Raw genomic sequence first — 23,862 nt, forward strand, 5'->3', positions numbered from 1 at the left:
CCCTAGATAGTTATATGGGAACAAGAATATAGTAATTGTTTAGTGGACATGGAATGCAAAAGGGCTCAGAACTGAGCCCAGTGAAATCCCAGAATTGCACAGAAATGTCTCCTGTAATGTGTTTAGCATTTTCACAGTTGGAAAGGGGAAGGAAAGCGTTAAGCTAAGGACACAGTATGAACAAAGGGGGAAAGAACATGCAGACTCCAACTTGACTGCTTGTAGCCTGATGAGATGAAATGAAGGGTAGGAAATGAGGTTGATCCAAGATGTAGACATTCTTAATACTTGTGTTGCCCTAGGAAATAGGGAACCATCAAATGTTCTTTAGCAAGGAAGAGTAGCAATTTTGAGCAAGAAATTGGAGTACCACAGTTTGGATGGAGGTGAGAGGACAGAAACCAAAAGTAAAACCAAGAAATCTGGAAAAGCAGGGATCCAGGTCACCACCGCAGAGTAAAGGTGAACTGTTACTGTCTGGGGGAACAGGAATGAGCACGCATACAGACACTTGATGGTCCGGCAGGCTTTGAAATGTCCCCACCACCTAGAATGTATATACTTGTATGATACCTTTCCATTGAATTTGGGATGGAGCAAGAGACCTGTTTTTATATTTTTGTTTGTGAGCCTAGCCTTTAACAGCAGCACTATCCCTTCAGCCCAGAGAACTGCTTTTAATAAACAGAATATGATAAAAGTAATGGGGGCGTCACTAAGACAAGATTACAAAAAATATGGGTTTTGTCTCACATTCCCTTTCTGGCTCTATTCACATCCTTGCTCTGTAAACAAAACAAAACAGTTCTCCACTTGTGAGCCACACTGTAGAGAAGCCACATGGGAAAGGAACTGAGGGCTTCCTCTAGCCAAAAACCCATGGGAAACTGAATTCTGTCAATGCCCCTGTGAAACAGGTCTGGTGCTCATCCAAGAAGATTATAGCCTTGTCTGATACCTTAATTGTAACTTGTGAGGGCTGACTTCCTGACACACAGTAATGTTGGGATAATAAATGTGGATCCTCTTAATCTTCTAAATTCTGGGGCAATTTGTTTCACAGCAGTAGGTATCTGTAACCTGTATAAGATATTTAATGTGGGAGGTGAGGGGGAGAGTAAGAAACATATGCTCTTTGGAGATTCAAATCTCAGGATCATGACCCAAAGTTGCACATTCTCTTCCAGGCCAGTGGTTCTCAACCTTCCCGATGCTGCAAACTTTTAATACAGTTCCTTGTGTTGTGGTGATTCCCAACCACAAAATTATTTTTGTTTCTACCTCATAATTGTAATTTTGTTACTGTGATGAATTGAAATATAAACATTTTTATAGGTAGAGGCTTACCAAAGGGGTCACAACCCACAGGCTGTGAACTAATTGCTCTTCTAGGAGTTACTGATTCTAGGGACATTTCATATAAAGAGATCACTCTGCCATTTCTTTATCTCACAATTTCCTGGGTCTTGTTAAAAAAATTATCATTTGGTTTCCAATTTCAAATGACTCAGAGAGACAGTCCAGTGGAAAGTGGCAGGAAAATTACCACCATGTATACAATACAAAGAAGAGGCTTCTGAATCTGACACAGGAGAAACACACCTCTCTCCCTTTGACACATCTTCCTCAAGTGTGATATTTGCATCAATAGCTTGAGTTTCCTCAGGACTGAGGAAGGGTAAATACACTCTTTATATGAAATAGTTCATCCAAAATGCATTAGTAGTACCAAAAGTGCCCGAATGACAGCTAACAATTAACTCAGCTGGGAGATTTAGGGGAAAAAAAAACAAACAAACAAAAAACAAAGCCACATTATCTCCTCATTTATGTTTGAGTTATAAAATTGAACAGCAAAGTTAAACCATATTTGTGAATTAGAATACTCCCATGCTAAATCTCTTTAGCATGTTTTTATGCTCAGTGTACTGCTTATAATTATTCTTTTCAATGGTCTTACTGTGAGAAACGGAATAAAACAAAGCACTATTTCAGAACTGCATTGCCATGTAACCTGTAGGACCCTAGGACATACAATGTCCAAACAAGTAACTATCAGACATCTTCATGATGATGTCATATAGAACAGTCACAGTATGGCTTGATATCCATGAAGAACTATGCTTGCCACAGTGGTCAAGAGTTCCTTTGCCTGTAGCAGCAAACTGGTGAAAAACAAGCTGTTCTGAATCAAGCCTCCTCTTCTTGCAGGCTTTCAATCTAGCCTCTGAAAGTGCAAACAGGCCTTATCCAAGATCGAGGCAAAATTTCTCTCTGCCTGTGTTTATATTGCCCGTCTTTCGGGGGAGAGAATGCCAGTTTGAATCTTAAATGTCCCTCACAGGATGATGTGTTTGAACACTTAGTCTTCAAAAGGTGGTGCTGTTTTAAGAGGTTCAAGAACCTTTAACACTTGCAGAGGAGCCCAAACAAGTGGTCATTGAGACCTACTTCAGGTTCTGCTTCTAGCTCTCTGCTTTCTGATTCAACAAGATGTGAAAAGTTGTCTCATTTAACAGACAGAACTGCTGCTGTGATTACAGACATCTGGTCCAGCCTCCCAGCTATCATGTATAGGCCCTAAAACCATGGGCCAAAATAAACTTTGCACTCCTCAAGCTGCTTCTGCCAGGTTTCTGTTTGCACTGATGTGTGAGAGCATAGCAAGGCCCACTGTTTATATTATCTCTCTAGCTGGCAGATGAGCCAGCTCCCACAGAGAGGGAAGTTGAAGATGAGAACTCCCTTGTCCAATCACCAAGAGCATAAAGAAAATGTATTCTGTGAAAAACTGAGAAGGAAGTCCATCTTCACTTCCCAGATCTTACCCTTTCAAGGAAACTGCCAGAAACTCATGACCTTTCAGCCCCCTCTTACTTCTAATTTCATCTAGGTACAGTACTAGCCTTTTTTTTTTTTTTTTTTTTTTTGTTTTGTTTTTTTGTTTTTTTTCGAGACAGGGTTTCTCTGTGTAGTTTTGGAGTCTATCCTGGGACTCACTCTGGAGACCAGGCTGGCCTTGAACTCACAGAGATCTGCCTGCCTCTGCCTCCCGAGTGCTGGGATTAAAGGCGTGCACCACCAATGCCCGGCAGTACTAGCCTCTTATAATAAACATTTATGGCCAACTCCTCTCAGTTTTCCTTGTCCCTCTCTCTTCGTCTGATCCATGTGACTGGAGAACAAAACACTTACACTTTAGGTAAACTTAATAATCTAACTTTTCTATGTTGGAAGCCAAACAAATTAGAGAAGAAATGAAAGGAAAGAAAATCACTCAACTTGGCAAATGAACTTTGATTTTGATCCTTGTCCTTAAACCTCACACAAGTGAGGACTTATCATTGTCCCCAAACTACTCATCTTCCCTCCCACAGCCTCCCCTCCATCAGGGTCACAGAAAGTCACTTCACATAATCTCCACATCTCCTTTCTGGGTTCCTTACTCTGACCTTCAGTTTCAAGAAGAAATAGGAGCTATTGGTTCACAGCTCTCATATTTCAATCATAAATCCATACTCTCATCTGTACAGCTTACCTTTTCAAAAGCTGACTAAAATGAGTGTCCCTGCTTCTATCAAAGGCCAATTCTAAAAGTGAAAGGAAAAGCTGCTTTTCACACTCAAGCTCAAGCCTTCATGCAGAAAATGTGCTTCCTTCTTCCTCAACATTACAATCTAAATCCTTCTTTCTCCTGGATCTTCCTCACCAGCATCCAAAATGGCCTGGTATGTCTTTTTTTTTTTTTTTTTTTTTTTTTTCTGAGACAGGGTTTCTCTCTATTGTTTTGGAGCCTGCCCTGAAACTCGCTTTGTAGACCAGGCTGGCCTCACAGAGAATCGCCTGCCTCTGTCTCCCGAGTGCTGGGATTAAAGGCGTGCGCCACCAACGCCTGGCCCTGTCTGGTATGTCTTATCTTAAGTAAATCATTAAACATTTCCCAAGTTTTACCTATGTTTTCTATCTCCACTTCCTCCTCACAATTCCTTTTTATAGTACACACTATAAGCCCCGCCCCTTAATGTCCCTGGAATTCCCCTCAATGGCAACCATTTGCACACACATTTATCTGATTTACTGTTTGTTGTGGCAGCAGCATTGGGAAGGTTATAGGAACTTTCTCCTTAAAACATACTCCACTCCTCTCCTGGTTCCTATGACCTCACAGGTCTTTGAATCCACCCACCATTTTGGCCACAGCACTTCAGTCTCAATTCCTGGTCCATCTAAACATGCCCTTCCTCATTGTCTTTACTGAGACATCCCAGTGGCATCTCGTACTCTAAGAGATCAATATAAATCTATCCTCTGAAGTTCAGTCATCTGTACACCCTCCTGTGTCTGTCCTAGCACTGTGTGTTGTGTCTATCTTCTGCTCTCCACTATGCTTCATCTATGACTTGGGTTTATAAAACTTTCTACTATGTCTCTGCCCTTCCTTTCCATTTTCTACAATAAAAGCCAAAATCTTTTCAGTGTCTTTGTCCTTGTCAACCTCAGAACAGTGAGGTCATTTAACAAGGTCTACAAAGTCCAAGTATTTTCCCTACAAGTTCGTTTACTACATTTTTTTCTTACAAATTTTTCTTCAGTCTCCTTTCCGTGTCTCAGCCAAGCAAAAATTTTTCCCTCCGAAGGCTCTGGTGCTTCTGAGTTTATCTGACTGAGCTACATTCCTTATCCATACTCCATTCCTACATTTCTTATCCCTGAGCTCAAGATTTCTCTGTCACCTTCCAAGTGAGTACTTCTTGGTTATCCTCTTTTAGTAGCTGCCTCATGGTTATGTCCTATATGCATTTCCCATGGCTGTCCTAATGAGCATCACAATCTATGATGACTTTCAATATGAATTGTTCTTAATCTTCTCCTTCTAGAACATAAATTCTTTTCTCTCTTGAGTTTTTAACATTTGTTAGAATGTCTGTTCGTAATAGCAATTTGATAAACCCAGTGTTGTGCAAATTAATTCAATTGTAAGATGGTTGGGCAATGCCCTACACTTATATACACATTCTTTCATTTACCTGACTGGTACCCTGAAAGAAAAGAGACAGGATTCTTGCTCAGTCAATGACCTCTCAGGTCCTGCAATGTGGAATATCATCTGTAATGTTACAGAATACAGACCCCTTAGAAGTATGCATACTGCAATTTCCTTCATCTAAGAGGCCAGTGAGCTATTCAGAAATGTGGCTTATATAAGTCAATTTACTTAGGAGTTAGTTAACCCATAATATGATGATGGATGTACGCAAAATGATTGGTATGGTCTTGGCCAATTTTTTTTTTTAATGCAAACTGTGTGAGTCTTTATTAAAGTTGTTTAATGAGCTAACCCCATGTTAGCTCGGGTCTCTCATCCACCCACCATGGCAGATGGCTAGGAAAGACAGCTCGAAGTGTCTGCATAGAGATCTTATAGGTCAGCGTAAGGGGAATGTCTAGGGATACGCACAGGCTCAGGATTGGTGTGGCTCCAGGCTTGGAGGGTTTGCCCTGTGTTGATTGGTCAACTGGTTGTTATGGCCCATAGGCCCTCCCAGGGTGGTTGCTATGCTCTGCACGTCATTGGCCAAATTCTTTTATTTCTCCAGGTTTTGGACTCTTCATCAAGCATATTGGATGGGGTTATTGTCACTGTAACAGGATACCATAATAGGCTTTTCTTAATCTAATCAAGTTGACAGTCAAGATTAACTAGCACAAATGTTAAAATTTGGAAAAAAATCGCTTCTGTTTTAAGACTTTAGATTCTTCACTAATCAAAGGAAAATATGGGACTTTTCACATCGATAAAAATCCATAGATTTGTTGAGTATCTGCAACCTGTCTCCTAAACAGTGTGCCTCATACTGGTAGTAGTAGGTCCAGATGAAGGCTTGATTCATTCCAGTGAGTAGAATGGTTTGAACCCCTGCCATAAGTGCATAAGAGTGTCTGTCATGTGCCCACATACACTCAAAGGCATTTCATTTAAACAGTTTGGGCCCAGAGATCAGACCTTTCTAGGGCCACACCCACTGTAATTTTCCCACTAGCAACCATCTCATGGTGAAATACCCAAAGAAAAAGTTTGCTTTAGATCTCATGTGTGGTGGGCTGCAGATGGCCTCCTGATGTCACTCCAGCCTGAATGCCTAGGGTTCTGTGAGTATAGAGTTTTTCTTTTAAAGGGCGCCTGTGTAGCCAACAGACACTCTTCCCATCTGGATAGGCTCCACCAGACTGGCAGATTGCCACGGCATTTCTATTTACACTACATTCTAAGTGGCATGAAAAACGCCAACCCAAAGGAACAACAGACACATACAGGAGCCCTTAAAGTAAAGTAAATTGAGTTAATGGTTTGAGCAGTCTTGGAGCAACCATTCAGAGGCCCAGAGAAAAGATTCAGCCTCATAATTAGAGGGTAGCCCTTTGAAGCTGTGACCCCATCTTCTTTGTTTTCCCTCAGTTCACACAAGGAAGGTGGGAATCCTGTTCCTTTTAGCTCCACAACACATAGTCCCATCCTTATTGGCTGTATCAATCTGGAATCAAATCAGCCAGGTCTGGTCCAACCCAGTTCCCTTCTTTTCTTCCTGTGTCACCATTTATGAGCAAAATTAGAGTTGAGGAATTGATGTTCATTCTTGGATTGTCCCCAGACTCTAGAAGGGCCACTATAGGGGAGTTTCAGGGCTGTAAGATTATGGGGTAGAATGTAAAGCAGAAAAACCATCCTCCACGGGTACCTTATGCAGAGTGTGACCCATTATTCCCACTTACTGCTTGAAGTGTAGTGTTTGTTTGAGGTCCTACTGCTCAACAAAGATTGTGAGGGTTTTTTATTTGTTGTTGTTATTTTTACGCTTACTCTTTTCATATTTATTTCATAGATTTTTTTGAACTGAGTTCATTGTCTCCATCAAAATCTCAGCAGGGGACTGAAAGTATGTTTTCTTGAATGGACCAAAGAGGAGAGAAGAAAAGCAAGGATCTATTCAGCAGCCTGCTTCCAACCAAATGAACTAGTTGTACAGTATGTACAAATGAACAAATGAACCCTCCAGGAGTGATGAGTAGATGACTTACTTGTTCATTTATTTTTTTTTTTTGTGACACATTTTCCTGCAGCCCAGGCTGTCTTCAGACTCATTATGTAGCGACGACTGTCCTTGAAGTCCTGATCCTCCAGCCTCCACGTCTCATGTGCACCAACACACTCAGTGACTTGGATACTATAGAGAATGCTTTATGTAATATGGGCTGAATACTTCTGCAGTAAGTAATTATCTTTGAAAGGATCATTCGGATTTATTTAATTTTGATAAGGGCTGGTTATTCTGATTCTAGATGGTCTTTTCCCACAATCTAGTTCATACTTCATATTAAACCAAATACATCCTTTATAAGCAGTTTTTCTCTTTCTCCAATAGACAATTAGTATCAATCTTTACTTTTTAGTAGGTATAAAACAATCCATTCATTTCTAATCCTATCCCCATATCTGAAAATGCTAATAATGCCAAGACACACCAGGGTTATGAGCAGTGATGTCTATATGGCTATCGGGGGACATAATATAATATAATATTGGGGGACAGGAGTTAAGTTTGTTCTGCTGAAGGGCAGCTCCTAATAAACTAATGTGTAGTAGGACAGAAACTTGTCATTTGTCCCAATTTCAGTAATGGTGGCCCTCAGGAGTAAATAATCCTGTTTTATTCCCAAGATCTTACAGAACCTAAGGAAATGATTGGGGCATGAATATAATAAGTCAATTAGTTCAAAAGAGCTTCTCTGTCAAATAGAAGGCTCTTGGGCCAATGGCTGGCGTTCAGTAGGTTTGGGAGTATGTAACCACAGTGATATTATTAAATGGAATTCCCATCTCACAGAACTCTCAAAGGTATTTTTTATTATCTGAAGTTATTGCTTCTTTTTATTGTACACAATGTCCTATAAAGAAGATGTATGTCCACAATTGAGCTTTCAAAGGGTACCATGGGGCCAGCTTCATTTAAAGGGAATGAAGTCAAGCAGTAAATTTGCTGGTCACTCTTTTCATAAGAACAGTATCTTAGTCAGCAGTTGGTCTTTGATGTCCTAACAATAGCACTGGGCCTCGAATGCAGAGGAGCACCCCCATAACACACAAACTAGTCTACATTCATTAAAATGTAGAGACCCCAGCTTGCAGGGCAGCATACGGCAGGGAATGTAGGGACTGAGCCCGTCTCTACACTGTTTTCCCTTCTTGCTGTTTTCTTGACTATATTTGTAACTGAGTATGATATTCACATGGTATTGTATATCCATAGTTCAGCAAAATTCATGGATGGAGGCCACTTGTGTAACTAGCATTCATATCAACAGAGAACACAACCAGTACTCAGAGGGAGCAGCCATCCTAGGCACTTTCTTGACAAGGGTAACCTCTGGCCTCCTTCCGCCTGTGCCCTCCCTTCCACTTTCATATACTCATTTGTCATGGTTTTGATGTTAATATAGATAGGACTATATAGCTGATAGTGTTTTGTGATTGACTTCTTTCACAAAGCACTATACCAATAAACCTACACCCTGGGTGTAGCTATTGTTCATTCATTCTAAGCATGTGCTCTATTGCCTTCCTATTTATTCTACTATTCATGTCATTTGGGCTGGCTTGAGGTTGAGATGAGTTTAATGATGTTTTGACTATTCTTCTCCCAGTCTTTAAGTGCATTGACTGTGAATATCTCATCAGGGTAGAACTGATGGGGCAGTGGTATGAAGAGATTTTGTTTTCAGTTAGTTGTTTTGGAAAAACCACTTCCCACAATGTTTATATCAGTCTATACTCCCACTGGACCACTGGGTTGCTCAACATTATTACCAACACTTAGTACCTACAAGGATTATTTTCTTCATTTTACCATTCCAGTGGGATAGTGTAGTGGTTTTACATTTTCAGTGATCACACATTCCCTTATGTCTTTTTTTTTTTAGGGGGTGAGTTGTGTGTGTGTGGGGGATGTCATTCTATGGTAGAGTGCTTGTCTATTATGTGCATGGCCTTAGGGTCAATCTCTAGCAGCACAAAATAGAAGTTTTTTTTCTCCCTATACTTTAGTCAATGATGAATTCTGTGACTACTACCAAATGAATGAATTATGTGGGAAATTTAAGTGAAGTTGGTTACAAATTCATAGTTGAATCACAAAGAAAGAACAGCTAATGTGTAATAGAATACAAGTTGTGCTCAATAAATGAAAGACAGTCCATTGAAAACAAAAATAAACTTCTTTGGAGCTACAAGGGAGTTAAAGACAGAGCAAATATAGCAGAAAAGGATATGGATTCAGAGTGGCCCACAAGTTGGTTAGATAGCCACAAGGTAGTGCTAGAACTATAAAAGAAAGTATGGCAACACCGTTGGATAGGGAGTACTGTCTAAAATCTTGATCATTTGTTCCTGAAAGGCCACGAGAAGATGAACTTGTGACACAGTGAAGAAAAGGAGGAAACACACATCAAGTGCCAACAGCAATGCCTACCACAGGTAAGTGCTCTGTGTTAGCTTTCATATCACCATTATTACCACCATCGGCTTTGGGAGTGAAGTTTACAGAGTAATAGAGCTCCATTTCCCCACCAGATCACCTTTTTCCCAATGAGAAAATGAAGTTCAGAGACTTGGTGTGATTTGTTCAAGGTCACAGAATTCTCTGTACTACCACGTATACACTAAAACTTTACTATGTGACACGAAAGTCATTACAACATTATAAATTCCCAGTGATGTAGCTATTTTGTTCAGTTTCACTGAATGGAAGCAGAGGCAAGTGCTTTTGCTTAGGGTATATTCTTAAGAAACAGAACCAGAATCAGCCACTCTTTGGCCACTCTGTGGGACCCTGTGATTTGATTTGGTTGATGGGATGTTAATAAGTTTAGCCCAAGCAAGGGACTAAATGTGTACCACACACATGCCTATTTTTTGCCTTTCTGAATGTTCTTATCACCATGAGATACAGGTTTAGAAGGAAGACATCTGGGCCCAGAGAAGTGGAAGTCTCATGGAGCAAATGCAAACCTGATCCAGGACTTGTGGAGGTACTTGCCCAGGTCTGAACTCTAGCTGACCCAGTGGCCAGTGAAAGTGCAGATACATGCTAATTGTTGTAGGCTACTGAGCTTTATGTGCAATTAATCCTGTAACATTGTTAGCTGAATAATATAGAATCTATACTACTTGCTTTCTGGGTGTTCAGAAGCACACCTCTGGACTAGTGAGTGCTTCTTGAATTGTGATATACCCATTTTGACAAGCTAGAAACCTTGTCAAAATGTAGGTTCAGATTCAGGGATTCTGGAATGGACACAAGGAGATGCTACTGGTTCACAGCATTCTGGGTACATGGGCTGCAAAGTCATCCTGGGTTTCTCCTGTGGGCATCTGGGCCATGACTGCATTTGACCAACACTCAGAAAGTAGATGGGTCGCCTTCCATATAAAAGGGCACTCCCTGCCCTCATAATCAGAATTCTGTTGGAGTCTGACACACTCCATGCTGTTCTAACATGCATCTTGGCCAGAAAAGGAGCCCATGTTAATATTTCCTCAGTCTGTTTTTTAAGATTGTCTGTCTTTAAATTCTTATTATTTCTGCTTCCTAGAAGTTAAAGCGTCATAGTAATCCACCTGGCTGATTCATTCTGAGCTCACAATTCATATTGGACTTTAAGTCACAACTCAGTTGAGATAGAAAGCATTCCCTTGCTTTTCTCAATTCGTTGTCCTACAGGAAATGGGTAGGTTGATGAGGAAGGCACTTTGGACAGCAGCAAAGCACACATGAAGCTTGGCCACATTTCTAATCTGTTTTCTGGTCCTGTACCAATCTTTTATTCCTCATCCTCACTCTATAGTGACAACTATATCACTGTCATTATGTCACCTGGGTAGGAGTCATATGGGATTTTGTACTTTGGTTGTCATGAAAGGAAAGGAAAAACTCTTCTCAAGGTTCAGGATTTTCTTTTCTCCTTCAGATTCTTATGATACATTGGAAGGCAAATACTGATATTTTAATTGAGGAAAATATCTTTCTAGAATTCAACTTCCAAACTCTGTGAAGTTCTTCAAAGGTGCCACAGGGTTGTTGTGGATCCTAAGCACATCATGCAAGTGCATTAAAAATATTGGCAAGATTTCTTAATAAGTTAAACATGCAACATCCATATGACCCAACCATTTTTCTCCTAAATATACACCCAACAGAAATGAAAGCATATGTTTACAGAAATGTTCACAGTATTTCTATTTTAATAGTTCCCAAATAGGAAACAACTTAAATGTATTTCAGTGGGCCAATGGATTAGCATACTGTAGATGGAGCCATTCAATAGAATGCTAATTAACAGTAAAAAGAACAAGTATAATTGCCGAATTCATTATGTGAGTAAAGAAGCTGTATCATGTATATGAATGTATTAACAAAGAATCAAGGAAATATAAAATGAATCTATAATGATAAAGGCCAGTCAGTGGCTGCCTAGAGCTTTCTAGATACCGCTAAGGGTACAAAGAAATGTCTAGAAATTTATTACCTTAATGATGATGATGTTCTCACAGGTGTCTACATTGTCAAAATAGTCATGTTAAATATCTACAGTTCATTGCTTTTCAATTTTAGAAAGTAATAAGATGACTAATTCCCTTCTTTTCATTGTTCATCTCCAAAGGTAGCTTTGAGCTTAAGTATGGTGTGTGTGTGTGTGTGTGTGTGTGAATCATTTATAAGTATTTTGTTTGGATGCTTGGTGTGAGAAGGGCTTCCAGATTCCTGCATCCTTCATGTACATTCTCGCCATACCTTGTTGTTTAAAAATAGATATGTAGTGTCCAGCAGGAAATGGCCTGGCCTATTGCCTTCTATGTCTATATTCTTTTTTCTTATTTTCCAGGTCACTGATATTGAGTACCTAGAGATTGGATTGCTCTAGATTGTAAGCCCAACAGCTCAGGGACCCAGACTTGAAGTCATAAGTTCAGTTTCAGGGGTCTTGCTTCAGTGTGTCTTCCAGGAAGAACAAGAAGGCAGCTCTCTCACAGAGGGATGCTAGTCACAGATGGCACTTTATGCAAGATGGCTGGCTTTACTAAGATGGGCAAAGGTCAACACCAACAGGAAGAAGGAGTCATTAACCCTCTGTTTTCACTTCTGCTAAGTTTACAGAAATAACTTTGCAGTGACATCTGTTGGTCTGTGTTTGGGGAGTTGGCATTATTTATCAAGGCACCCTGCCCTGCCTTGTCAGGCATTAGATGACAAGCACACAGAACTCTGAGGAGTTCCCTTTCTCATTCATCCTCTCATTTAAAGTAGTAAATGTCTACGGGGGTTAATTTTTCAAGGGAAAATGGGCCACAGGGAATTTGAACTTTTTACTTAATTCTGATCTTTGCTATCCATGAATTTTCCTATCTGTGGGAAGGTATGAGACATTGGATACTATTACTGCACAGCCCTTTCTAAGGCTTACAATCTTTATTACTGTAACTGACAACAAACAGAGGTGTCTCATGGAAGCTTTGCTGTCTTTCCAGTTGTGTTCTACTCTGGGGCTAGGTAGACAGAAGTCACCCCAGTGACTAATATTTAGGTGTATAGTATATCATTTAGTTTTGGGTCTTCCAAAAGCAAACCTGAGATACTTCCCAGATAAGACTCCCAGAATTCCTAGAAGAGAAGAATGCAGGAAGGGAAGGGAAGGGAAAGGAAGGGAAGGGAAGGGAAGGGAAGGGAAGGGAAGGGAAGGGAAGGGAAGGGAAGGGAAGGGAAGGGACATAAGAGCACATTATTAGGAAAGTAGTGCTGATACTCAGCACTAAGAGGAAGGCTGGACATAAACGTGTTGGCTTGATTGGCACAGCACTTGATCTTGCTTCTTGACCAATATTCACAGAAGACAGTAAGTTGTTTTTCTTTCTTTTCTATTTTATGCACTTGAGTATTTTACCTGTGTGTATGTATGTGCACCATGTGGGTGGCCTGGTGCCCTTGAAAGCCAGAAGAGGGTGTCAGATCCCTTAGAACTGGAGTTACAAATGGTTGGGACATGACATGTAGGTGCTTGGAACCAAACCCAGGTCCTCTGCAAAAGCAGCAAGTGCTCTTAACTGCTGAGACATATTTCCACCCCAGAAGACAATTTTATGTATTTTATATCTGCAGTTTGTTTGAACTTCATATATAAGGCTTTAAAAGATGCAAAATGAGACTATTTTTTTCCTCAACAACATACTACTTTGTCATTGCTTTGAACTCATGGCATGTAATACAAGATTAACCAGACACTCCTGTCTTAGCCGCCAAATAATCTGTTTCGGGGCAAAGGATAGGGAATGTGATGGTTATTTTTGGTTGTCAACTTGACTACATCTGAAATTAACTAAATACCCAAATTGCTGGACACACCTCTGAGTAATTTTTAAATACTGGGATCATTTGATGTAGGACTTATTAAATATACCTATATAACATATATATTGTATATACATAATGTTATATATGTTCCTCTAAAAGCAGTGGTTCTCAACCTTCCAAATGCTGCAATCCTTTATTACAGTTTCTCATGTTGTGGTGACCCTCAACCATAAAATTATTTTTGTTGTTACTTTATAACTATAGTTTTGTTACTGTTATGAATAGAAATCTAAATATCTGCATCTATGCATGGACGTAGTTGACTCTTATCAAATGTCTGTCCCTCTCCCAAAAAGGGTCGCAACTCACATGTTGAGAGCCACTGCTCTAGAGAATCCCGACTAACACAGATAGAGAGGCTTTCTTTACTATCATTGAAGACAGGGACTTTGTCACCACCAATCCAATTTGCAAGAGAAGAGTGGTCTTAGAAGCTGTGAGGAAAAATATAACCAAAGAAAGCACTAAAATATTATAAAACAAATCCAAAGACGATGTGTGAAAGCAACAGATGACTGAAATTGGAGCAGAGAGAGGACTGATTCACAATAATCTTCAAACCTGTGTACAACATTTCTTGGAAAGAGAGTGGGTACCTACCTATAAACACTGGGGAGATAAAAGTGAATATGGAATTACATTACAGTTCAAGGGACCTAAAGGCATATCAAAGTAAGAATGTTCTGAAAATGAGGTCTAACAGTATTTGAATGACACAAAAGAAGAGGTTTTGGGGTTCATTTGGAGGTTTGACACCCCAGATGTAATATTCTCTAATAACAGACAATTTTCAGGACATGATTCTAACCCAAAGATCAATATACTTTTTAGATCATGGCTGAGAGGAAATGATTAAGAGCTTGCATAAAGAGTAGATCTTTTGTTTCAAGAAATAAAATTATAGCGTTTCAGTTCAACATGACCAGCCAAGCATCTATGTTCACCTTTTTTCCTCTTTAAATTATAATGAGATGTTCTCAGAAACAGGAAAATCACCTGGGAGGGGAGACAGGCTTCTAATAGACATAATACAATGACAACCCATCAAAAGTGAGATACTTCAGGGTTGAGTGAATAGAAGAACAGGCTTCAGAAAACTTTGACCTTGAGAAAAAATATTGAATAATATCAGGAACAATTTAATTTTAATTACTAGATATCTACTTACAAGAAATGAAAACATTTGTTTATAAAAGGACGTATGGTACTAACATATCTTACCTATACTATATGAAGATTTGGAAACTCTCTAAACATCCATTGATGGGGAGTGGATAAACAAAATCATGGAATAACTACATGGTGGAAATCACTCAGTATTAAAGGAGGGAAATCTACTGATACACTTTTTCAAAGAATCTCAAAATAGTACATTAAGTAAAACATAACAAATACATAGAAAAACGTTCACAGTACAATTCTAAGTGTGTGAGCAGTGGGACAGGCAAAGCTAATATCAGGTGGATATCAGGAGAAGGACGAACTGTTTACCAAGGTACAGTCACTTGAAACCTTCGAGGGTGATAGGGAATGCTATATTTGATGGCAGCTATATGACCACATACAGCTACCAAAAATGCAACGTAATCCTTGAAGTTCATTCATTTTATTGCATGCAAATCACACATTGTTTTAAAGACTTTTTTAGAGAGAAAGAAGGAGGGAGAGGGAAGACAATGGGACAGGAAGGAAAATGAGGAGAAAGGAAGTGGAGAAGTGGGAGAGGATGAAGTAAGATGAGAAGGGGCTGTAGACTTTGGGGAGGGCCCATGGACTAGAGGGAAAGCACTGCTTTCAGAGTGTTTGGATGTGACGTTTCCACCTGGCATTCACTATGGCAGCTCAGGTATGAGCAGCTACTGGATAAATTACCTAAGAAGATGGAGCCAGGATGCAAAGCATGTTCCCAAAACAAAGGTAAAAGCATGGAAGGGAAAGGAGACACTGAAGGCAGACCTTGAAATCTCCATATTAGCCTCACACTTGGATAAGAGTCCCAGAAGAATAGTACATGGATAATAAACAAAATTTTTCTGAGCAGAGTACAAGCTTGGGGCTTCACATGGAAAGGGTGTATATGCCATAAGCTGAAAAAAACTCAGCCAATCCCTGACTCTAAAAGCACAACCTGATGAAATTTATGAATATCACGAGTAAAGAGGAAAATCTTAAAAACTTCAACTTTGTTTTTTAGTGGATCAAGGGTTCCTTACAGTGCTAGAGCCCTTGCCTACCATGTTTCAAATGCTAAGAAATGCTATTAAACTTTCCCATGAAACATAAAATAGCATAATAAAGTGAATAATATCTTCAAAATTCTGAGAGTAAACAATATAACTCAGCCAGCTGCCAAATTGGCATTACATATAAGGACCAAATAAAGGTGTCTGAAAATGTAAGTTCTTGGAGACTTTTGTAGTTGATAAGCTGTTTATAGAAACACTTCCTAAAGAATGTATTCAGTAACATAAAAAAAGAAAATATGAGATCTATGAAGCAGCAGAAAAGAATTAAAGACATTTTGACATTAAAGCAAAATAATTCTTGAGAGCACAATAAAATTGGTAACAATTGATCACCAGGTGTAATAAAAAGCGAAAGGAAAAAGAAAAAAATGGAAAATCCCAATACTAAAAGTTCAGAAAATATAATTAAAAAATTTAGAGACAACCTACAGATAAGACAAAAAAAGGAATCAGAATACTGTCTTGTAGGGTATGTAAGTTACAAGTACTGACTCACTTTTAGCATTGATAGGCATGTGTGAGCAAAAGTACATTTTTAGGATTTTTAAAGTAATAGAAATAGGACACATAGCTTCCATAATTTGAGGGAAAGTGAACAAGATGAATAGATTTGAATTCTAAGTGTTCAGTCCCAATCTCTGATAAAGCACTTTGCTAGTCTTCAAAATGACACTAGTTTATAATTATAGAGAGGTTAGCTTTCATGCTAGAGTCACACAGATAAGCTGATGGTAGGTGTGAAGAAATAATCAGAATTTTAAGAACAACAAATACCCTGCAAAATATATCTTCTAATTTATCAGTAATAAAGTAATTATAAATGGTTAATTTATTGATTTCATAGATAAAGAAAATTGAGGCAGAGCTCATCAATATTAGATATTCAATATATTGAAAGCAGAAAAAGCTTGAAACTCAAGGTTGAAAACTATACACAAATAAATGTCCCCTCCAAAGAACCCCCAAAAGGATTCAGAGTAATAACTTAAAAAACAAAACATTTTAATATACATGCAATAAAAGAGATTAATGGGAAATTTCACCTCAATAAAACTACAATACCCCAAAGACATTTATATCTTTTTTTTGACATTTATGTCTTAACACTATGGATTATAGAAATGTAAATTTTAAAATGTACAGAAGTATAGTAACAAGAAGAGAAAAAGGTACAATGGCAGGGTAAGACCATAGTTATTTTACTTCAGGGATCATCAGATAACTCAAGGTATGGGGGCTTATATAACACAATTAACAATCTAGGTCCTATAGGTCTTATATAAGGCATTGTATAGTATACATGAGAATATACATTTCAAAGAACTTGGGACAGTTGAAAATGCTTAATTATGTATAAACCTTTTACTATTAAAATTAAAATTTATTTGAGAATAGAAACATAAATTACTGTAAGCAACTAAAGATATCTTACATAATTTAAATAGGCCATTGACAGTGGAATCACCTAGACTATGAATCAGAGGTTCCAGTCAAGGAGATAGCAAGCTTACGAGGATTTTAAGTGTATTCTTAAATTATTTTACTTGGTATTCAATTTTTATTATTTAAAGTGCTAGTGAAAAAAATGAAAGAAAATCGAATCCTTGCTGTGAGTGTGTAAGGATACTACCCAAGTGCAATGCCAGCTTCCATATATACACAAAGGGCAAACAAACACTTTCAAGCAGGTATTGCTAAGTGTTGCTTTTCTAGATTCTAGAACAAAACTGATGAACACAACAAAAACTAATACCTATTCTCAAAAGCATTCAAACCAAGAAAATAATCTATAAAACAAAAATGTTTAAAAAAAAACCCAATTTTAAAAATTTTCATGTTTGTTTCCTAAAGAGAGAGAGAAAGAAGTCACAGAATTGGATGAGTGGGGAGGTGGGAAGGGGAAACCATGGTCAGAATATATTGTATGAAAAAATAGTTTTCAATTAAGAAACCAATTTTGATAAAAACAAACATAAAGGCTTTCTCAAGAAAAAGACATCTCTGTTTGTCCTTAAATGGGAGAGGTGAAAGCAGTAAGACATTTAAAATATTTCTCATTAGACTTTTAGTAATTTAAAACAAAACAGCTCTATAAAAGTTCACTGGGATATATTTAATATAAATTTTCAAGAATTGTTTTTAACATCAATTGGTCTCTCTCTCTCTCTCTCTGTGTGTGTGTGTGTGTGTGAGAGAGAGAGAGAGAGAGAGAGAGAGAGAGAGAGAGAGAGAGAGAGCATGTGTGAAAGTGTGTATAGAGTGTGTCTGTGTGTGGGGTGGGCATGTGAATTCACACACCACAGCATACTTTTGGAGGTCAGAGGAAAACTTATGGGGAGCTGGTTTTCAACTTCGAAAATATGAGTCCCTGAGGTGAACTAATATTCTCAGAGGTCCTCTGGCTTGGTGGCAAAAGCCTTTACCTGCTGAGTTATGTCACTGACCCATATACTTGAAACAAAACAAAACAGGATATTAATCCTATTAAAACATCTTATATAACTACATTACACAAAACACAGTAATATATGTGCATGAACAGATGTGTGACAAATCAGACTTATATATGTGGAAAGCCTAGTATATGACAAAGTGGAGGATTTACCAAGTCTGACAAGACAACTGGTTATTCTTTTGGGCCAAAAAAATAGTTATATATTGAAAACCCAGAAATAACTTCAGAGTAGACTGCTGTTCTAGAATAGTTTAACTACAAACATATTTGAACAGAGTGTATTTTAAAGATTTTTTTTATAAACTTTAAAAAAGGGTCATTAGGGAAAAGATTGGGAGTTGAATACATGTAAGCCAGCCAGCTACTATAGGGCCCAAAGTAGCATAAACAAAGCAGGTTGGCCAAGACATCTACAAAGCCCATAAAACTAAAGATCCATATTGTATTTGTAAGAATTCCTTCAGATGCACACAGGCCTTTGTAATGTAACCTGTCCCTGAGAATCAAGCTGATCCCAAGATGTAAAAGTTTGTTAAGGGGTCTTACACCTGCTCACATTTGCTTGCTGCTCGGGGCCTACCTTGTGGAGACAACGGTGAGAGGGTATGTGGAGAAAACAGGTGGGCGATAATGAGCAACAACCCATCAGACTTATGAATGAGGTCATTAGCACTACCTCATCCACATCATACCAACAGAGGGCTTAAATACATGAATAATTTAAGGAGTGATGAGCAGAAGAACCTGCCCATCTGTGCCCAGAGCTAGATGCGGCCCTATCAACTCCTAAGCAAATAAAACTATGACTGCATTTAAGCCACTAAATTGTGGAGTGGTTTGCTATGCAGCAGTAGGGGAGTGGAACAATTATCCATCACTTATAAAGGGTTCCAATGATGAGAGCAGTTGCTTGACTGGAAAGTGGGCATGCAAGTTGGGAAGCAAGAAACATAAATGCCTATTAACTTGAATCAAAGCTGGAGAAATCTTGTTGACAGACGGGAACAAGAGTTTGGACTCTATAGTCAGCCTGTCTCAGTCCAAGTCCTGGGCCTGCCCTTCCCCCACCCCAGCTGTGTAGCTTTGAGCAAGTTACTTCAAACTCTTCTGCTCTCCACACCTTCATCTGTGGGATGGACACCAGTCCTTCTTTGTTGTTTCACTTTCTTGGCTTTAGTTACCAGCAATCAACTGTAGTCTAAAAATACTAAATGGACTATTTCTGAAATGGCTAATCTGTAAGTTTTAAATAGTGCACTGTGATGGAATCTATCTTATTGAAAGTTTTTGTTCTTTATCATAGTGTGTGTGTGTGTGTGTGTGTGTGTGTGTGTGTGTGTGTGTGTGTATGTGTGTGTGTGTGTGTGTGTGTGTGTGTGTGTGGTGTGTGTGTATGTATGTAGAGGAGAAACTGTGTTTGCAGGGTTCCACACTATCTGGGGTTTGGGGTGTTCACCAAGGTCTCAGAATGAATTCACAAAGGATAAGGAGACGACAGTCAAGCCCCTGGAGTTCCTGTGAGGAGCTTCACTTAATAGTGACTTTTCTTCTACTGCTGTATGGCCCAGATAAAGCAGGGAGTACACGAAGCTACACTGTTTTATTGAAGGCAACAGGCGAATAAAGAGGCAGCATGCTGGCTCGTAAAGATGACAGATCAAGAACAAAATCTTTTCATTGAAGTTCAACGTTCGGTTTCCTTTCATGCTATTGTAAAAATAACCAATTTGGTATTTTATTAAACTTGCTTAAATCTCACTGCTTTAATGAGGTCGGGTTTTACTACAAAAAAAAATCACAATTTTAAATTTGAGTGAGATTTATTATAAAGCACATGAGAATTCCACTTAAAAAGGAGATAGCATTATTTTGATTATAATTGTTATTGTCTGTGAAGCCTATATTTTGAAATATTCTGTCTTCCAGACTGCTTTTATTATATATAATTATTTTCTTCTATCATTTAATTAAAGGCATATGAAAAACGAATTAGAGTATTTGACCAGTACAAGATAAAGTTATGCCAGAAAAACATAAGATGTCAGTCAAAAGTCATAAAACTTGGCAGTTCCACAAATTTTTATACAGCTAGTGCTGACAACTGAGACTTTCTTACTGGATATTTTATGACCCACTAACCAACAGAGAGATATTATGTGCTCAAAACATTTTATTGCTATTTCATTGCAGCATACCTGTAGCAATGGAACAGTCACAAAGGAAAAAAAAAAAAGCAACCACCCAATTCAATTTCCTAGAATTCCCTGTAACTACCATAGAAATCTTGTTAATAATTCTTAAGTGTGTTTACAAATAGCTATAACTAGTTCACACACACACACACACACACACACACACACACACACACACACACACTGGTATTTGGCACAGCAAGACTATAACTGTGCATTTGAAAATGTAACTTGTTTAAAGGTTGTCCCTCTGTTGTAGGCAGTTTTATGAGTTTACCAAGAATTTGGAATATTGATATATAATTTGAAATACAACATACAAAATGTAAGGTATACATCTTTACATTATAAAATAAGAAAAACAGATTAAGGGGCTTTTAGCTCTTCTGCTTTAGAGTGACTTGCCTAACCTCAATTTCTCCACTTGACAGTGGGATGGTGACATTACCTAGTTCCTGAGGTTCTTTTCTTTGAACTTAGAGAAGTTAATATATGTACGGGATTCACTGAGTTTCTGATAACTAAGAGGACTTTTGCAGCATAATCAAATGGTTTAGATGGGTTTAAGATTAGATTCAAAATGTCCAGAAAACAGGAAGAATCAAGCAGTTACAGTTTTGTCTTCAAATACACCTGCTGCTAGCAAATGCATTCTTTTGCATCCTGCAGGCAGCAGACAAATGTCTTTTGCAGGTTCAGTTGGCTCAGTCCATTTGAATCATACTGCCTTGAGCCCAAGAAATAACTCTGGTCAGGAAGAATATAAAACTTTTATAAGAAGAAATTACAAAAAGCATAAAGTTACAAACTAAGCTGTTAAAGTCATCACAGGGCCTGGTTAAGTGGGAGCTTTGGATGCTCACCGTAACTGAACATTGTAGCAAGATAAACGAAAGCTACCGGATTAGCAGCTACTTAGGACCCCAGATATTCCTAAGAGCAGAACTCTTTCTAAATTTCCCATGTCATCTGCCTTGGGGGTGGGGGTGGGGCTGTTCTTCAGTAAAAGCCCTTTGAGAATCCCATCTAATTCCACCAGCCGCTTCTCTCATTAACTTACTGTTGGGGTGGAAAAGGCCAACCGGAGATTATTCTAATGATAGCAAGCACCTCATAAAGAAATCTGCCAAATGTACTTTTCCATAGAGCATCATTTTTACAGCTTTTCATGGGTCCATGAGGAAAGAAAGCATTACATATAAAATATGATTTCCAGAAGTCTTGAAGATATTAGGAATTATTCTTTCAAGTGTTTGGCATGGGGAAATATCTGTCACTGTACAGGTTTACACAAAGGGTAATGTGAGAGGCTCCTAGAAAATCAGAGTGTTTTTAGAAGGGTCCAAGAACATCTAAGTTTGAGGTATGTATTTTTGCAGGCCTGGCTTACATTTGTATGGGTCACCTTGCTTTAGTCTGGCAGATAACATGCTTGGTATAATTAATCAAAAGGTGGGAATGGGTGAATTCTAAAAGGTTTCTTAATCTCGCTGTACCTTGATTTCATAATCTGTAAGGCAGGGAGATTGGTAATGTCGACATGAGGGTTATGATGAGATTAAATGAATTAAATCCCGTACACTCTTGAAACCGTAGCACTGTAAATACCGGCTATAGAGCTGTATAAAATAAATGTTCCCCTCAACAACAACAATTTTTTTTTGCAAAAAAGCATAAAGATGTAAAAATATCAACAACTGTAGAGCAAATAGTTAGTTTTAGTAGGCTTGATTTCTTTGGAGAGTGGAGGATCCTGGCTGTGCCCTGAAGAAAATCCCGGCTCACTTCTACTAGTTCTCCAGGTGTGCACCTGCTATATCCCTCGAACCATGAGAAGGGCTTTCCCATGTCCTAGAAGAGAAGCCCATGTGGGGAACCTTTACTCAGCAAAATTCATCTGGCAACTCAAGGCCCAGTATATGCCCCCAGGCCTCGACTCTTCCCCTGTTTTGGAGCTGAAATGGATCAGCGGAATTCTATTACTAAAGGGACCTTTCGAAGGGGTTGGTAACTGGCAAGAAGTCTGTGCTACAAGTTTCAAAGTCTCAAGTAACTCCAGACCAAATCTGCACAGGTGCCTTGACCTTTGCACAGTACAAAGGGGCACAGAAGGTGAAGGAATCACACGGGAAAGGTTGGGGTGTCTGGCTATATTCCAGACATTATGTCTTGACTTCTGACACTGCTTGCACACCCATCAGCCTTCGTTCTCCTAAATAGTTTGGTGATTTATTTCATAAGGCCCCTTTCTGTAGTACCATCTCACCTCTAGCCTTCCTTGCCTCCAGTCATATTACTCAGTCTCTGAAAGCACCCAGAAACAAAGCATCCTCCATCTGGCCTTGGGTATCCCAAGCCTAACACCCCTTCCTGGTGCCTGGCCAGTGACAGATCTAAGGAGTGCTTTAGGTAGCAGACCTTGCAGCAGGCCTGGTCTCCACACGTTACTGCCCCCCCCCCCCCGCCACCGCCCCATCATCTAGTCCAGAAGCTGCTTCTGCCTTAGCAGAGTTGCCTAGGCACAAGAGCTCTTTGGCAGAACAGAGGACCCGCCTCCTGGCAAGTACCTCGCCTGCCTCCCAGCTTCGCGCAACCACGCACGCCCCCTCCGGCGGCGCACTCACCTGCAGCTGAGACCCGCTGACGTTGCCCGCAGCCACGTCTGGCCGGTCTGCGGCTCCGGATCCGCGCAGAACCGTGATATGCAGCGTGAGCAGCAGTAGCCCCAGCAGCAGGAGCAGTTCCGCGGCCAGGCGCACCATCCTCTTGAGTCGCGCGGCTTTAGGACCCCGCGCGGCCGGCGGCGGCGGCGGCGGAGGCGGCGGCGCCGGGGGAGGAGGAGTCGGAGCCCCGGAGCCCGGCTGTGCTGCTCCCGCCTCGGCCCCCGCCGGGCCCCGCTCCCCGGGCCCGCAGGGCTGACTCTGGCTCGGCCGATCGCGCGGGGTCCGGCGAGCAGGAGCAGCCGCCACCGCCCCCCACCACAGTGGAGCCACCGCGGGCCGGGGACGTCCAAGCCGGTGGCCGAGCAATCCCAGGCGCTGTCCGGGGTGGCGGCGGTGGGGACGCGGGACTGTCCGAGACCCAAGCCAGGCCAGGGTCCACCCTGCGGCCAGGGAGTTGTGGGGGCGGCGGCGGGGCGGGCGCAGCCGAGCCCCCGAGCGCACATGGGCGCCCCAGATGTGGCCGCGGTGCGGCAGCTGGAACGGGAGCCGCCGCCAGAGGAGCGCGGGAGGAGGAGGGCTTCAGTGGCAGTCCGGAGTTACCTCCACTTTCAGCTCCCCCGCCCCCGCTGCCCCGAGCCACTCACCCTCAGGGCCACCACCTTCCTCACTCCGAGCTCCTGGGGACCTCCAGCCTCGTAGCCCCGCACTCCCAGTCCCCGGTTGGGTTGGCTCCCGGTCACCGAGGTTGTCACCGTTTGAGGAGAACTGGGGGCGCCCCGCCGGCGCCTGTGTCCGCCTTCTCGGCTGTGCTAAGTGTGCACTGCCGAGGTCGCTGTGGCAGAGGGG

General features: G+C 40.4%; 1 protein-coding gene across 1 annotated transcript in view; it reads right to left on the reverse strand.

Annotated features, from left to right (window-relative positions):
* The window catches only part of Ism1 (isthmin 1), an 82,603-nt gene extending 59,344 nt beyond the window's left edge, over positions 1–23,259 (reverse strand). Inside the window, exon 1 of the mRNA XM_027421669.2 lies at positions 22,978–23,259. Within this exon, the coding sequence (XP_027277470.1) occupies positions 22,978–23,115 (138 nt within the window). The 5' untranslated portion in view covers positions 23,116–23,259. The remainder of the gene's footprint in view (positions 1–22,977) is intronic.
* Positions 23,260–23,862: the final 603 nt, after the last annotated feature.

The sequence above is a fragment of the Cricetulus griseus genome, chromosome 6 (assembly GCF_003668045.3).
Source record: "Cricetulus griseus strain 17A/GY chromosome 6, alternate assembly CriGri-PICRH-1.0, whole genome shotgun sequence".
NCBI lineage: Eukaryota > Metazoa > Chordata > Mammalia > Rodentia > Cricetidae > Cricetulus > Cricetulus griseus.